The sequence below is a fragment of the Protopterus annectens genome, chromosome 16.part0, assembly GCF_019279795.1.
Source record: "Protopterus annectens isolate FY-2018-M chromosome 16.part0, PAN1.0, whole genome shotgun sequence".
Classification (NCBI taxonomy): Eukaryota; Metazoa; Chordata; order Ceratodontiformes; family Protopteridae; genus Protopterus; species Protopterus annectens.
The window spans coordinates 177,963,686-177,979,037 of NC_056750.1; the positions used below are offsets into that span (position 1 = coordinate 177,963,686).

Sequence of the window (15,352 nt, forward strand, 5' to 3'; positions counted from 1 at the left end):
TTGCTACAGTATTAATAAATGTGAGACAATTTCTACAGTGTCTCAGGGTGCCCACTTCAGCTACCAAGCTAGCAACAGTGACAGCTGGAAAGTACATCTGTATGGTTCCAGTTGCATACAACCACAGGTTGGAAGGGAAGTAGTGCCTATGAGATTAAGAGTTGTTTATCTGGAGTGCTATCAGTCTAAAATGAACAATACAAGAGGAACAAGCCACTTCCCACAAGCACAGTGCTCTTCACATAACTTCTTCTAAGTACAGTAAGACTTTCTGGATTAGGTTATATAGATGGTTCCAAGCAGGACCAGATCCAGCACTAGAGAACTTAGGCAGCTGCCTAGGGCTTGTCTTGGCTGGTGGGGGGAGCTGATACAAAATAAAATCATTTGTAAATAAAACAAACCTGAAGACTTTTGTAAACACAGTGAGGCTTTAGCACCTATTGGGAGACTTCCACAGAAACCTCAGTTTTAGGACAATGTCCTAATGCAAACTGTGGGAGATTTCATTTTTGGACTTCGGAGCAGCCAACAAATGGAGACTGAAATATGTGGAGTTGCTCCATTCATTTTTTCCAACAAATTGAGTAGCAAGTGTGCAGGAGTAGAGCAGAAGCAGTTTGTATTATACCCCAAATAGGGGGGGGGGCTGTCTTGTTAAGTGAGTTTGTTTGGGGTCAAACCTTGAGCATTGATTACTGGCAAACAAGTACATTAAACCTCCACACCAACTGCCAGGTCTCCTTTAAGTGAATTATTATTATTTTTTTTTGTAAATCACTGAGGATTACAGTCTGTCAATGTCAGTCATAGAGTTTGATATTTGGATTTGTTTGGTGTCAATGGTGCAACAGGTCGCATACTTGCATTTGGTGCAGGAGGCTGTTGGTTCTCTTCCCACACCAAGTAGATTGATTACTAGCACTACTATGCAGCATAAGCAGTGGGGGGTGCAGGTTTTCTCCTTTGGATGAGATGCCTAGTAACTATGAGCATGTTGTTGGCTTGCCAATCATTCCCTGTTGCATATCACTAGCACACCATTTTTAATGTAATATAAGCAATTTATTCTTCAAGAGCAGGTGTCACTGAATTTGTAGATGAAGCACTGACATTTCATGTTGTTTGCAAGCAGCAACCACTTCATTAGTTACGGACTTCTTTAATGTTGAATTATTCAGATGACTTTTACTCCTGCAGAGATTGTGCATATTGACTAATAATGGTGAATTATAACGACAGCAGTTTGACTGTCCTTGTATGGTTCAAATATTCAAATAATCAGCCCTGTCATTATTGGTTCATACATTTTGTGTCACTGCTTACTGGAAAAATGTTAAAAACTACAAATTTAAAACACAAACAGTTAGTTCTGTATTAAACAAAGAATATAATTTAATACAGTCAGGAAGGTCAATCAAAACATGAATTTATGTTTGTTCCTAAAAATATGTGCAGAGGGTCCATGGTCTGAAAAGAGCCCATCTGGCCAGATACATTTTCTGTGAATGTGGTTTTCAATCCAGTTTCACTGAATGTGAGTTTAAAGGGCAGGGAAGTTCATAGATTCATAGGTTTATAGGTTGGTACTAGGCTATCAGCTCTAGGGCCTATACAAGCCTAGCCATAAGAATTTCCTGGATATTTCTTCCCACAGTATTTACTTCCCTGGACCCCTGTCTAGCAGGGTGACTGACATGATCCCGGGGGTAAATTTCCTATCTCCCATCCAATCATCAAGGTTCCTCCTGAAAAGGGCCAAGGAGGCGCTCTGCTTGACATGTATAGGCAGTCTATTCCAGAGTATGGGGAGTCTCCGGGTCAGGAACCTACCCCTCCAGCATGTTTTGTTTATTGTGATGACAAGGTTTAGATCCCTGGAGTGTGTGTCTCTGAGGGATTGGGATTTCGTTAAGTGTAGCATGTCCAACAGCTCAGGGTTTGACATGGCCTTGTGTGTTAAGCAGAGATCGCCTCTGAGTAGATGATATGCCACAGAGTATAGCTGGAGTTTTTTAGACGGTCAACATGAGGCATCTGCTTTAGGCCTGTGATCCTTTTAGTGAGGTATTTCTGCAGCCTTTCCAGCTGTTGCAGATGTCTTGTGAGGTACATACCAAATGGTGCGTTATACTCTATAATGGGTCTAATGAGGGATGAGTACAATGGGATAATGACCTCCTTTTTTCTAGATGAAAAGCCCTTAGTGATGAGGTGTGCCACATAAAGGATTTCCTGACTGTTGTGGCAAAGTGGTTATCGAAGGTGAGACCACTGTTCACCTGTGTCCCTAAGTCTCTCATCATACTTTCAATGTTTAGTGTACTGCCACCTATGTGGTAATTCATGGGTACGTGTTTTTTTCCAAAGGGGATAACTATACATTTCTTGGCATTAAGCTTGAGCCCATGGCTCTGGCACCAGGCATCTGTTTCTGTAAGGCCCTTTTGTAGAGTGTCCACATCATTTGGGGATTCAATAATGGCTCCCAGTTTGCAGTCATCTGCAAACTTTGTTAGCCAAAGTCCCTTAGTGTTGGCCTGTACTTCAGAGAAGTAGATGCCAAACAAGAGTGGTCCCAGGACTGAACCCTGAGGTACTCCAATTGTCACTTATCTGGAGCTGGATTTGGAGTTGACTACTTTTACAGTCTGGGTTCTGTCAGTAAGCCAGTTGGCAACCCATCGAGTGACATAGGGATTAATGCCCAGCTTACTAAGTTTATCTATGATTCCAGAGTGGAGAATGGTGACAAAGGCCTTGGCAAGGTCCAGATAGGCTGTGTGGACTGCCTTACCCTTGTCCACAGCTCTGGAGACTGATTCGAAGAAGTCAATCAGGTTCAGGAGACAAGATCGGCTCTTCACGAAGAACCCAAACTGGGTGGGGTGCAGTGTTTGAAGGTTGCCAATGTCTTTGTTTATAAGTTCCATGATAATGCACTCCATGCCCTTGCAGATCAGGCTCCTCAGACTGATGGGATGGTAGTTCCCGAGATCCAAGGTGGATCCCCCCTTGTGGAGTGGGATAACTGTAGCTGTGCACCACTCAGTGGGCACGAAGCCTGAGGTGAGGCTATGATTAAACTTGACACTTAGGTTAGGTGCCAGTTCATTTTGTAGTTCATGTAGTACACAGCTCGGGATGTCATCTGGTCCCATGGATGCTGTATTATTAGCTTTGGAGAGTGTGGTTTCTACCTGTGTGGCCGTGATTACTGGAATTTGGCAATTGGCAGTCTTTTGGTATTGAAATGGGCCCTTTAGGGATTGAGAGGGGGGTGAAGTTGGCACTAAATCGATCTGCCAAGATATTGGCAATATCCTTGGGATCAGTATATTTAATTCCTTTTTGTTGTAGCTCAGAGCAGATCTAAGCATTGCCATTTCATAACTATAGAATGCCTTGTGGTTGTCTTTGGAATCTTTGGCAATTTTATTTTCGCAACTAGCTTTTGAGGATTTTTATGAGGGATCTCAGCTTCTTACTGAGGCTGGTGAGGGAGTTTTTTGCATCCTGGGACTTTCCTCTTTTCTGCAACAGTTTCTTCCTTCTGTTGTATAGTTTGTTCATAGCAGGGGATTACCAGATTGGCTTCCTTTTTTTTGGAGGAGAGCATCTTGGTTCTATTTGGGATGGCATGATTCATGCATGAGTGGATGTGCTCGTACAGTGCCTTAGTGTAGGATTCAGCAGTCAAACTTTCAGATCCCGTCTGCATGGGTGTCATGAAGTTTGTCACTTCTGACTTCAGTAGCATGAAGTTGACTTTGGAGAATTTCTTTACGGAGGTTTCCTTACTGGGGGTGGGGGTGGGATGTGGATGTCAAGGGTGATTTGCTTATGGTCAGACCTGACCAATGAGGGGGTGACCACTGGCGTGGAGCATCTATCTCCCATGTTGGTAATGACCAGGTCTAGGATATTGGAGCCCCTGGTGGGACAATGGATTAGTTGATCCAGGGCATTGGAATTTATGAATTCCATGAAATGTTGGGAAAAGGTGTTGATACCCGAGTAGTTTTCCCAGTTAATGGCAGGGTAGTTGAAATCACTCAGTATTAGGGTGTTTGTTTGTATCTTAATATTTTCCAGTATGTTTAGAAAGTTGTAGTGAGAATCTTGGGGCATGGTGGGGGATGTGTAGCTAGCTACAATTTGCATTGCAGTCTTACCTAGTGTTAGTTTCACCTGGAGAATTTCAGATGCATTGTGTTGGGCAACTAGCCTGGAGGTGTTGCTTATACTAAGTGTGTTTTAATCATGAGACTGTGTTGTTTTGTTTAGCAAACAGCTATCAGTATTCATGTTATAACATTTGAAATCCATCCATCCATTCATGATGTTTTAAATTAAATCCAAATATTTATAAACATTGTAGAAGTAAAGTAGAAAATAGTATGTACACTGACAAGTTTGAACAGTATTTTATGGTAATTGGGGAAGAGAGTGGCAAGTGAAGGTACACTGGAATGGCTGCTGGGTATTTACCCTTGGGAGCAGGGATGCTGAGAGTACTGAGACATGCAGAAGCTTGGATGCAGGGAGCCCTTGAGCCACTGCCTTACCTAAGCTCTTTTTGACCATGTACTTGCATCCATAAAGTGCAGTTAAACATGGCTGCACAATGAGCAGTGCTACACAAATGCAGCAAACTTATAGTAGCACAGAAATACAAAAAATATTTCAAATGAGTCCACTGTCCTGTAGAAAGACAGCACAATTCAAGGCTCTATGTATATAATCTGAGGCTTAGAAATGACTTAGTTCTTATTCTGGTCACATTAAAGTTTAAACCAAAGCAAATCTGACTCAGATCACAATAAATGCTAAATATAAGTACAGGGCTATTTCAGTAACTCAACAAGAAATTCAAATCACTTATCCTACATGTTTCTTGGTCACAGTTTAGTCAAATCTAGTATAAAAGAGTCTCAGTGTGTAGTGTGGTTATTTGGCATTGAGAAGCTCTGAGCAAATAAGCACAGGGCTGCAGAGATCCATAGAAATACAAAAGCATTTCAAATGAGCCCAAAGACCAATAGTTGGACAGCATGATTCAATGTTTTACAAGCAATCTGAAACCCTATAGTGGCTTAATTCTTCTACTCCCACTGGAATTTAAACCAAACAATTTACTGATTTTGTATGGAAATTAATAAGCGGGAGTGTATAATAAAATATCAATCCACTTATGCAGAATTTTTTTTTCATTCTTTGCTTCTTTTTCCTTAGCTGTTGACATACATGAAGAAAGTACACTTCAGAGACAAAACTGGAGATGAAATATTCTTTGACATGAATGGTGACCCTCCAGCTGTTTATGATATTCTGAACTGGCAAGTTAGTGACAGCGGGTTATCAAGGTATGTTGAAGTTGGACGATATAACACCAGCGCCAGCCCTGACTTGGTTATCGATGAACATCAGATCAAATGGAACGGAGGTCACACCCAGGTAATAAGCTCTCATCACTTTCTTATATATGATAGTAGATTCGAGTAACTCCCATGACATGTATGTCGTAGGTGTGCTCCTAACACATGCATCTGCATATTCCACAACTATGAGCAAGTCATAATGATATCAGCTATCACAGGTACCTCCCGAAAACAGGCATTGATTTGTATTAGATATTACTAGGCTAATAAAACCTATAGCAGAATCAAATAAATCAGAGCTGTTCATCTGATGAGATGGTTGCAGACAGCTATACAGGTAACATTAATAAGAACCCATTAGCTAAACAGACATGCCACTGAGATGACCAAACTGGTACATGTGATGCAAAGTTTTTAATTAAGCAATGACAATATTTTATTAATATATTGAAAATATGTATTTGCCTGTCTCAGACTACCACATGCTGATCACTTTAATAAATATTTAGTACTAAGCAATTGTCATGTAACGTGCTGTAAGAAATTTCACAAGTTTAATATTTTGTATATTGCTAATTTCAAGTACTAACTCCAAATATTTAAATAGTAAGACATTTTGTCTTACAAATGCACTTGCAAACACAAGTGTGTGTGTGTGTGTGTGTGTGTGTGTGTGTGTGTGTGTGTGTGTGTGTGTGTGTGTGTGTGTGTGTGTGTGTGTATATATATATATATATATATATATATATATATATATATATATACATACATACATAGAGCTATAGCTATATCTATATCTATATTAGCAAATCTGTACCTGTCCATCTATCTGTATATGTGGATTCTCAGGTCTACTTTAAAGCAATGAAATGCCATTTTCCCGAAACCCATTTCACCAAGATGAGAAGACTGACAGCACCAAAACATTGATGTCCTGGAACACCAACTATTCATTCCAGGTAAGTAATGTCTTGGCCACCTGAAACAAACACATAAATGGAAGAAAACCAAACCCACCCATGTGAGAGGCTTCACACCTCGCACACCCCTAACTAAATATACCACCTCCAAGATCTCACTACCATGGGGCAATGTTCAACAGGATGGCTGAGAGGTTACTTACCTGGAGTGAATAGTCAGTATTCTGGGATGTCAGTGTTGTGGTGCTGTCGGTCTTCTTGTCTCAGTGAAATAGGTTTCAGGTAAGTGGCATTTCATTCATCTAAAGTAGACCCGGATTCTCCTACCAGTTATGGGATATATTTGTAGAATTATCATCATGGCTAGACTATGTGGAGAGATGTGAATGTTGGAAGTATTATTTAGTGTTAAGAATAACAACCTCCACTATAAAATCTCATGGATATGGAAGAAGTAACTCTGAGGTAGCAGTATCTCAGAAACAGGAGAAATCCGCAGATTTCAGTCAGAACCACAAGTATTCCCCTTATTCTATGGGTAATGCATTTTTAGTTTTGATATATTTGGTACTCAGGGTTGTAATGACTAAGTCCCTCCAATAAAGGGATACAGGACAAGAGAGCTACTCTGAAAAAGGAGTACATAGTTTGGTTATAGTTGATCTCATTATAAGATCCACTGCCTGTAAGGGTCAAGTTCGTATTGGTTTCTGCCTCATAGCTGTAGATGAGCATAAAGTTATTCATCTGATTTGTTTTTTTTAACTTTCCTTCTAATGTTTTTTTTAAGTTTTATTCAGCAAATTTATTCTCAATGTACTTAGAATTTCATTAAAGTAACATAGTCATTTCACCCACCCCATTTTATACAGCCTGACATTAATTCTCACTAGTCCGAAACACATAAAAAATACACACCCAAATCATAGCCTGTCAGCTGTTTTTGTTTTAACTCTGAGGAAATAGAGGAGTTACCATTCAAATCTAGTATCATTCCAGAATTTACTCTTGCTTGCTAGTGTCATTCTGTACATATTCCAGTTGCCAGCTCTTACATTTCTTGCACCTTTTTTAACAATAATCAGCACACTTTTTTAAAAATCAGACTGGAGTACTAAGGTAGAGAATTCTTTACATCCTTACCATTGTTGCTGTATACATGTTGATATATACATCGCTGAAGACTTTTTTCTATTTTGCCCACATAAAAGTCATTATTAGGTACTTATGACAACATAAACTACCCTTGTGATGGTACAATCATAACACTTGGGGCAAAGAGTCACCATAGGGTAATCATGCAAACAAGGCCCATGTATAAACCCTATATTGCTTGCATGCTATACATATAGCCATTCTTTTACCGGCACTTTTAAATTACTCATTTTTTTTCTAAAACTCCCTAAATATTACTGAGAGATTTACATATAAACATTGGGCCATCACCCAATTTACTAAATAATGATTTGTTATTGATCAGACAGCTCCAATGTTTAGCCATAATTTACTTGACAATGTTTGTGTCCAGGGAATGGTGTAACCATACATTATTAATTCAATGTGCATTTTGTATAGTGTGTTCTTGACTTTGGAGTGTGCCAGATACAGGCTGTTGCAAGATAAGGTTAAACTTGTCTGACCACTCTCCCTCTGCTGAATTTATATCTGTAAAATATGAATTAAAATCACCACCCCAAATTATGAAAACAAAATCATGTAACCTATCCAATAATTGTTTTCTCTCTGATGGAGATGTAGAAGCATAAACAATAATGATCCTCCATCTGTTCTCTTTAATGAATACATCAGTTATCACAGTCCTGAATGGGTCAATAAAGTTAACATGAACATGGGTTTGTGGTGGAAATGATCAGATTTCTTTACTTCCAAAAAACATTAATATGTGCTAGTTATTGTACTTCTACATGCATAACATCCTGAACTAAGGAAATATCACATTTACATTTCTTCATCCACTATAATATTTTCCATGTATAAGTAGGAGTTATTCAACTATTGACATTATGGGTGAGTATTTTTATGTGTTGTGGTTGGTCCTTTCCTTGAGCCATCTATTCCTTTTAAGTTTATCTGCCATCATTTACTGCTTCTTCGTTTTCACTCAATTCATTTACCTGCAATACTGAAATCGTATTAGGTACAAGAAATTAATTCCCATGAACATGTTCCTCACCTCTTAAATTAAGCAGTGTCCTCCTCTGAAAATGTATTATGTTCTGGATCCAAAACTAGAAAGATAAGCAAACTTTCACTATTTAATTTTTAAGCATCTTCCTGACTATTCTTCAGCCAATCAACCCAGACATGATGTGTCTCCCGCGTCTTGCACATTTCTTAACATAATTGTCTTTGTTATGCCCCGAATGCAATCTTTGCATTATAATATAGGAAGATGCCATTTAGAATACCCTGATTTTCCACATAAATATTTTAGATTGGCCAGCGAATCATGATGCATTTTGATTATTTTTATTTATTGCATTTCCTCTGTGAAGGCTGCCAGCCCAGCTAGATCGAATTTTGTAAATAATTCTATTTCATTGTAAATATTAATATAACCCACAGGCTTGTGTTACAAATATAAGAAAACTGTGTTCTGTGCTGAGCTTCAAAAAATATAACCACAGTGTACCCTGCTGAAAAGAGCAGAAATGTGTATATGGGCTAGGTGCCAATGCAAATGTATGTTTTCATATTAGCGTGGAATATACAGAGTTAACTTGCAAAACTCTAAGAAAATAAGTTGATAAAGAATTTTATGATGTGTTATAAAGTCAGTTTATCTTAGTTAAGAGGCAGACTGTCTACAGCTGGAGTTTCTATTGTCTTAAGACAGAGATAATGACTAGGTTTCACATGTAAGGTGTTTCTGTATTCTGTGACTTGTTAGCAGCTGTACATCTGAGAAAGAAATATTTTTGACAGGCATGTTAAACTCTGTTGGTATCTGTTTAGCCTGGGAACTAGATGCAAGTGTCAAATTGTGATGTTATCTAACCAACCCAGCAGTACTGTGTATTATCAAATTAAGAACTATCTCATTGAGAAAGAGGTGCATTTTGTATTTTGTTCTGAATCTGACAACATCGCACCAGCACTTTGCTTTGCTTTATAAGTAAGTTATTTAGAACTTAGTTTCTTAGAGACAGACAGAAATACAATAAGATTAGCCTAGATGTTTTCTGTATTTGTGAGACCACCTACTATGTTATTTTAAAGTAGTTCCTGTGATTTCTTAACTCTAATGTGTTGAGTTAACAAGTACTGTCTTCTGTTTTTATTATTTATTATTAAGTATATTTAAACCTCTTAATTGTGGCTGGTTTGTGTGTAGCGATATTTAAGCTCTTAGAATACTTGCATGTATTTGGTGATACTGTATAGGCCACTCTAATAGCCTTAGTTCAGTCACACTTACCAACTGGATAACAGTAATTTTATACAATAGAATCGATCACCCTTTGGGAAGGGCCTTATAGTAGTTGGCAAGTGTGGTTGGTGGCAGTTGGTACTGCCATATATTCTGGGCAGAAGGGGGCATAGCTAGAAAACCTGTGCCAACCTTCACAAGGAGTGTCTGTGTGTTAGCAAATCAAATCTCAAAGTGTGTGTGTCAGCTAATTGGGCAGGGACACAAAGCACTTGTTGGACAGAGAGGGTGCTGTAGGTTTTGGCTTGACCACTTGGCTGAGATTTGAAACCTATAGCTGTGCCAGTGGGGAGTCTTATTGGGGATCTAGAGAGAAAGGGAGAAACCAGTCCCAGATTGACTGTGATCTCTGTGTGCTCTTAAGGGAAATTGTACTTTACTGTGTGTGTACTTGCTATCCTCCCAATGTGCACATCCCTTACTGTTGTTAGTGGTGAGGATTGAGGCTCCTTGATTACTGGGCCAGTGCATGGTCTTCACATATTAATTGTTTGGTAGTGGTAGGATATTCACATCAGATATTAATTGGTTGATAGGGCGAGTTAGCCATATCACATATTAATTGGCTTGTAGTGGTGTGGATATTGAATTCCTGTAGCTTGTGTACAGTGGTCACTGAAGGTGTTTTTGTAAATCAGCCATGCAGTGAACATTAAGAGTTCAGATCACAATTGTTTTATTTCTTTTGTTAGTTTAGTTAATCAGGGAGAGCAGGCAAGCATGTCAGCAGAGGAGTATGGCAAACTGACAAGGAGCCATTTGGTTAAGACGTGCCAGGCTAAAGGACTGGTGCATGTAAACCTGACTAAATCAGACATGATTGCAGTTTTGGTCACAGCTGCATCAGAAAATAGCAACCAGGAGGATGATCAGACTGGTCGTGGAGATGTACAACACTCAGAGAAAGGAAAGCTCAACCTTTCTACAGAGGACTTAAAAATCTGTCTGCAGCTAAAGAGACATGAGTTGGAGGCCAGGGGTTTGGAAATAGAAGTTGAGAAGGGGAGGCACAGGCAACATGAAAAGGAGATGCTGACTCTTCACCAGAGTCTTGGAGGTAATGAGGAAGGGAGTAACCGAACCCCAGAAGCAACAAAGGTCAGTGAATTTCTTCCACAGTTTACAGAGGGGGATAATGTTGATAGTTTTATTCGTATGTTTGAGAGGGTATGTAAACAGTATGATGTTGACCAAAGGCTCTGGATATGGTTCCCAACCCCCTTACTCCATGGTAAAGCTGTAAATGCTCTTTCCAAACTGCCTGTGTCGTTTTAAACTATAATGTTGTAAAGAATTGTTTGCTAGAGTTTTTTAAGCTAACACCTGAAGTTTATCGGAAAAAGAATCATGAGCATAGACGCAAGGCAGATGAAAGTGTGTGTGAGTATGTTGCTGAACTAAGCACTTATTTTCATAGGTGGGTGAGTGGATGTCAGGTCACCACTTTTGAAGGGCTGGCAGATATTTGTTGAGGGAACAAGTCCTTAGCACTTTGCTTGAAGACACAAGGATCTGGTTAGCTGATAGACAATGCTCTACTGTAGATGAGTTGGGGAAGAAGGGAGACCTATACCTAGCAAGCAGGGCATCCCTGCACAGGAAAGTGGCACTCAGTGCTGCTCATAGGTCTATGGGAACCCATGTTGGGCAGCCCAGACTGCCACAAAAGAATCTACCAGTAGCAGGGGAAGCCACTAGTCCAGGTACACATCCAGGACCTAGGGTTAAATGTTTTGAATGCAACCAGTAGGGCCATGTGGCATATAGATGTCCACAGAGAAGGTGGAGAATAAAACATGAGAGAGCCAGCCAGTAAGTGGGAATGACAAAATGCCAACAATCGGTTGTCTTGAGACAACAAGGGTACCAAACTACCATAAGAGGTTATAGCTGATCTTCGTGAATGACAAAGTGACCATTGCTAAGAAAGACATAGCCTCTGACATAGCCATTGTGAAGCCAGAAATGGTTACAGAGGATCACTACTTGCCTGGGCAGTCTACTCCAGTCAGAGCTTTAGGAGGGACCCCATTCCAAATACCTCTGCCTAGAGTTCACCTTGACTGGGAGGGAGGAAACGGAAGCTAGCACGTAGGTGTTTTTGCAGATATCCCTGCAGATATCCTAATAGGGAATGATTTTGATAATACGGTACCATGTGTTCATGCAGTTACACACAGTCAGACTTGGAGACAAGCATGTGGGCCTGGTAGCCTAAAGAGATGCAGACAGATCACACACTTGCAGCCAGGACTGGTGAGGTGGTTACTTCAGGGAGGGAGCTACCCTGTAGCAGTGAAACTGAAGGTAAGTCACAGCTGCTTGTGGGTATGAATGTTCCCTTGGACAGAGTGACTGCAAAGGTAGAGGTGAGTAGCAGTATCCAGGCTGACAGTGAGGCACCACTGTCAGAGGATACCAGACTTCCTGTAGAAGGAGAGCTGGGAAGGGTTACAAAGAGAGAGTTAAGACAGACTCAGCTCTCAGACTCTACATTACAAGGCCTGAGAGAGGTAGCTAGTGAGACACCTGATTTTCAATGGAAGGGGGAATCTGTATACTGAGACAAAGGGTTACTCTATAGAGAGTGGACCCCTGGGGAGGGCTAGAAAGTGACAGAATACAGCAGTTGATAGTGTTTAGTGGCTACCATCTGTCACTTCTAGCCATAGCCCATGATATTCCCTTTGCAGGTAATATTAGCATAAACATAGAAAGAGACATATTATGCAGAACCTTTATTGGCCTGGGATTTCCGGAGATGTAACAGGGTACTGCAGGACCTGTGAGCAATGCCAAAAGGTAGGCAATGCAGGAGACAAGGTGAAAGTTTCTTTGATGCCTTTGCCTATGATTGAGTAGCCATTTCAGAGGGTAGCTATGGCTATTGTGGGGCCTCTAAGTACCCCAAGTTATATAGGGAAAAGGTATATCCTAGTGGTATTAGATTATGCTACAAGATACCCTGAGGCAGTGGATCTGTTTATCACTGAGGCAGAAAGGTGGCAAATGCTTTGTTAGTGATTTTCAGCTGGGTAGGTTTCCCAAAAGAAATACTGACTGAGAGAGGTGCCAATTTCATGTCCGACCTGCTGGCTTGTCTGTGGAAGTACTATGGAGGGAAGCACCTAAAGATCACCCTGTACCATCCCCAGACTAATGGTCTTGTTGAGAGGTTAGACTCTACACTCAAGTCCATGCTACAGGCATTTATAGACCAGTTTAAGAGGGATTGGGACAAATACTTGCCCCATCTGTTTGGTAATGGAGAATTTCCCCAGGAATCCACAGGTTTTTCACCCTTTGAGTTGTTGTATGGGCATAGGGTGAGCGGGCCTCTAGACATAGTTCATGATGAGTAGGAAGGTGAGTGTGAATCTCACCAGGAGTCTGTTGTGCATATGTCCTAAACATCAGGACAAGGCTCAGGGAACTCATGGGCTTGGCCCAGGAGAACTTGGCAGAAGACCAACAGTAGAAAAAGGTCTGGTATGACAGGAATGCTTGAGCTAGAGCGTATGCTATAGGGCAATAGGTAATGGTTCTCATTCCTGTCAGACACCACCAGCTGCAGGCATCTTGGGAGGGACCCTACAAGGTGGTAAGAAATGTCAATGATGTTAATTACATGGTAGAACTGCTAGGCAGGAGGCAGGGGCACAAACTGTACCATGTTAACATGATGAAACCTTACAATGATAGGGAGGTCCTTGTTCTAAGTATTTGGAATGAATTGCAGGAAGAGTCTGAGGGAGATCTGGTGACTCATCTCCTCAGTGAGGCTCGGGCTGCCACCTCCGTGGAAGGGGTAGCGATGTCCCAGCAGCTATCTCCTACCCAGGTTTGAGATATCCAAGCAGTGTTATGGGAGTTTGGGGACATGTTCACTGAGAAACCAGGGTGCAATCACCTGGTGCAGCACCAGGTGGATACAGGACCCCAAAGGCCTATTAGCCAGGCCCCTTATGGGGTACCTGAGAAAGTCAAACAGACTCAAGGGAGGACATACAGGAAATGTTGGAACTAGGGGTAATTGAGGGGTCCAACAGTCCCTGGGCCTCCCCAGTGGTTCTGGTGCCAAAGAAGGATGGCAGCACCAGGTTTTTTGTGGACTACAGGAAAAGAAATAGCCACACCGAGTCAGATGCTTACCCCATGCCTAGGACAGATGAAGCTCTAGAGCAGCTGGGTGGTGCTAAGTATCTTACCACCATTGATATTACCACAGGTTACTGGCAGGTGCCCTTGACTCCCCGTGCTAGAGAGAGGTCAGCCTTTGTGACTCCTTTTGGCTTGTATGAGTTCACAAAGATGCCATTTGGGATGAAAAATGCCCCAGTGACTTTCCAGAGGCTGGTAGATCATGTCCTAGCAGGAGCAGGAGGGTTTGCCTGACTTACATAGATGATATTGCCATCTACAGCCATTCATGGCAAGAGCACCTTCAGCATGTCAGGGAGGTGCTGAGCAGACTACAGAGGGCAGGGTAGACCATTAAGCCCAGCAAATGTCAGGTAGGTATGGCAGAGGTCTCCTACCTGGGATAGAGTGGGAAGTGGTAAGATCAGGCCAGAACTGGCCAAAGTGGAAGCCATTCAGACATGGCCTGCATCTGTTACCAAAAAGCAGGTGAGGGCATTTTTATGGACAGTAGGGTACTACAGAAAGTTTGTCCCCAGTTGTAGTACCATAGCTGCTCCCCTCACAGACCTGGCAATGAAAAACAGCCCAGATAAGGCAGGCATTCCAGAAGCTTAAAGAAGCTTTATGAGGACCCCCTGTGTTAGCCAGTCCAGATTATAGCAAAGAGTTTGTTGTGCAGGTGGATGCTTCGAACCATGCAGTGGTGGCTGTACTTGGCCAGATTTCTTCAGAGGGAGAAGAGCACCCAGTGTTTATTTTGGTTGTAGGCTCCAACCCAGGTAGGGATGCTATGCAGCTGTAGAAAAGGAATGTCTAGCCATAGTGTGGTCACTGCAGAAACTTCAGCCTTATCTGTATGAAAGAAAATTCTCTGTAGTTACAGATCACAATCCCCTAATGTGGTTACTTCAAGGCAGCCAGCAAAATGCCAAGTTGTTAATGTGGAGCCTAGGGTTGCAATCATAAGATATGTCAGTGAAGGGTCCATCTCACAACATCAAAGTCTCACAACTTCGAATGTGCAGCACCGCAGTGGGATTAGTGATGCTAATGCAAATGGGCTCTCAAGACAGGGAATGGGATAAGGTATTCCCAGATAAGCTCAACCCTTTCAAACAACATTTCTCAAGGGACACTTGAAAAACTTGCTTGAGTTCTCAAGGGGGGGGGGGAGAAAAGTGAAGGCTGCCAGCCCAGCTAGATAGAATTTTGTAAATAATTCTATGTCATTGTAAATATTAATATGATCCACAGGCTTGTGTTACAAATGCAAGAAAACTGTGTTATGTGCTGAACTTCAAAAATGTGACCAGAGTGCATGCTGCTGGAAGAGAGCAGAAATGTGTATATGAGCTAGATGCCAATGCAAATGTATGTTTTCATATTAGCAGTGGAATATACAGGGTTAACCTGCAAAACTCTAAGAAAATAAGTTGATGAATTTTACAATGTGTTAG

General features: G+C 41.3%; 1 protein-coding gene across 1 annotated transcript in view; it reads left to right on the top strand.

The window, feature by feature from the left end:
* The window catches only part of LOC122790550 (extracellular calcium-sensing receptor-like), a 308,167-nt gene that overhangs the window by 74,581 nt on the left and 218,234 nt on the right, over positions 1-15,352 (top strand). Inside the window, exon 3 of the mRNA XM_044058098.1 lies at positions 5,236-5,457. Within this exon, the coding sequence (XP_043914033.1) occupies positions 5,236-5,457 (222 nt within the window). The remainder of the gene's footprint in view (positions 1-5,235; positions 5,458-15,352) is intronic.